Source organism: Fukomys damarensis, unplaced genomic scaffold (genome assembly GCF_012274545.1).
Source record: "Fukomys damarensis isolate Sample0158 unplaced genomic scaffold, DMR_v1.0_HiC HiC_scaffold_37, whole genome shotgun sequence".
Classification (NCBI taxonomy): Eukaryota; Metazoa; Chordata; class Mammalia; order Rodentia; family Bathyergidae; genus Fukomys; species Fukomys damarensis.
The window spans coordinates 8089752-8090711 of record NW_022900949.1 but is presented as its reverse complement, the minus strand read 5'-3'; the positions used below and the strand labels follow the sequence as shown (position 1 = coordinate 8090711).

The following is a 960-nucleotide window of genomic DNA, read 5'->3' as shown; positions in this document are numbered from 1 at the left end:
TCGGGATCCCGCCGCCGCCGCCGCCGCCGCGTGCCCGGTCTGCTGGGGTCCCCCTGGCACAGCTGCATGGAGACGCCTGGGCCAGGGACCTCATGGCTTATGTTGCATAGTGGTCAAAGCTGCCGAGGTACTCCAGCGACGCCTGGTAGCAGAACTGGTACTCGTCCTGCGGGGGAGAGGGGGGCGGCTCCGTCAGGACCTCCCTCACTCTAACACCTCCCAGGGCTCCCCAGGGCTCCGGGAGTAGCCAAGCGCCCAGGTTGTTCCCCTCTCTCATCGGGCCGCTCTGCCTTTGCACAGGCAGGGCCCCCAGAACACCCTCTGCGCCCGCTTCGGACCGGGCTGCTCGGCTGGCTCTGCCCCAGCTAGGGTCTGTGCTCTGGCTCAGTCCCCAGACACAATTTCCGGAGACCGCTGTTGAACACGCCCACCGTTGAGCCCGATCCCTGGGGAGTCCCTTCTGCCCCCGGGCCTGTTTCCCGTCTGCAGAGCAGGCAGCGATGAAACTTAAGCTCTGCGTCCAGGGTCGGGTTCTTGGTGGGACCGCAAAAGTCACAGGACTTTGGGCAGTGGCCTCATCTCCATCTGCGTCAGGACACTTTCGGCCTTTTAGACCCAGGCTCAAAAGTGTTGACTTAGCCAGGTGCACGCCTGTGATCCCAGCGCCCTAGGAGGCCGAGGCGGGAGGACCGCAGGTCTGAGACCAGCCTGGCAGCTCCGGGACCCAGTGAGACGCTGTCCCAAAAACCGAAACACGAAAGGGCTGGGCAAGTCACTCCGGTAAAGGCCGAGGCTCAATCCCCAGTACTGCAACAAGTCAAAGGGGTGCTCATCCCCTCGGGCCGCACCTCCGTCTGCACCATGGCCGGCCGCTGGGTGCGCAGCATCTTCACCGTCTGGAAGATGTCAACCACGCCCTCGTAGCGCATGCGCTCTAGCACGATGCTCAGAGTGATGAAC

General features: G+C 64.2%; 1 protein-coding gene across 1 annotated transcript in view; it reads right to left on the bottom strand.

Annotated features, from left to right (window-relative positions):
- Window positions 1–6: 6 nt before the first annotated feature.
- Window positions 7–960, bottom strand: part of Ptprs (protein tyrosine phosphatase receptor type S) — a 46746-nt gene continuing 45792 nt past the window's right edge. The window contains 2 exon segments of the mRNA XM_033759607.1: window positions 7–166; window positions 849–960. Of these exon segments, the coding sequence (XP_033615498.1) occupies window positions 98–166; window positions 849–960 (181 nt within the window). The 3' untranslated portion in view covers window positions 7–97.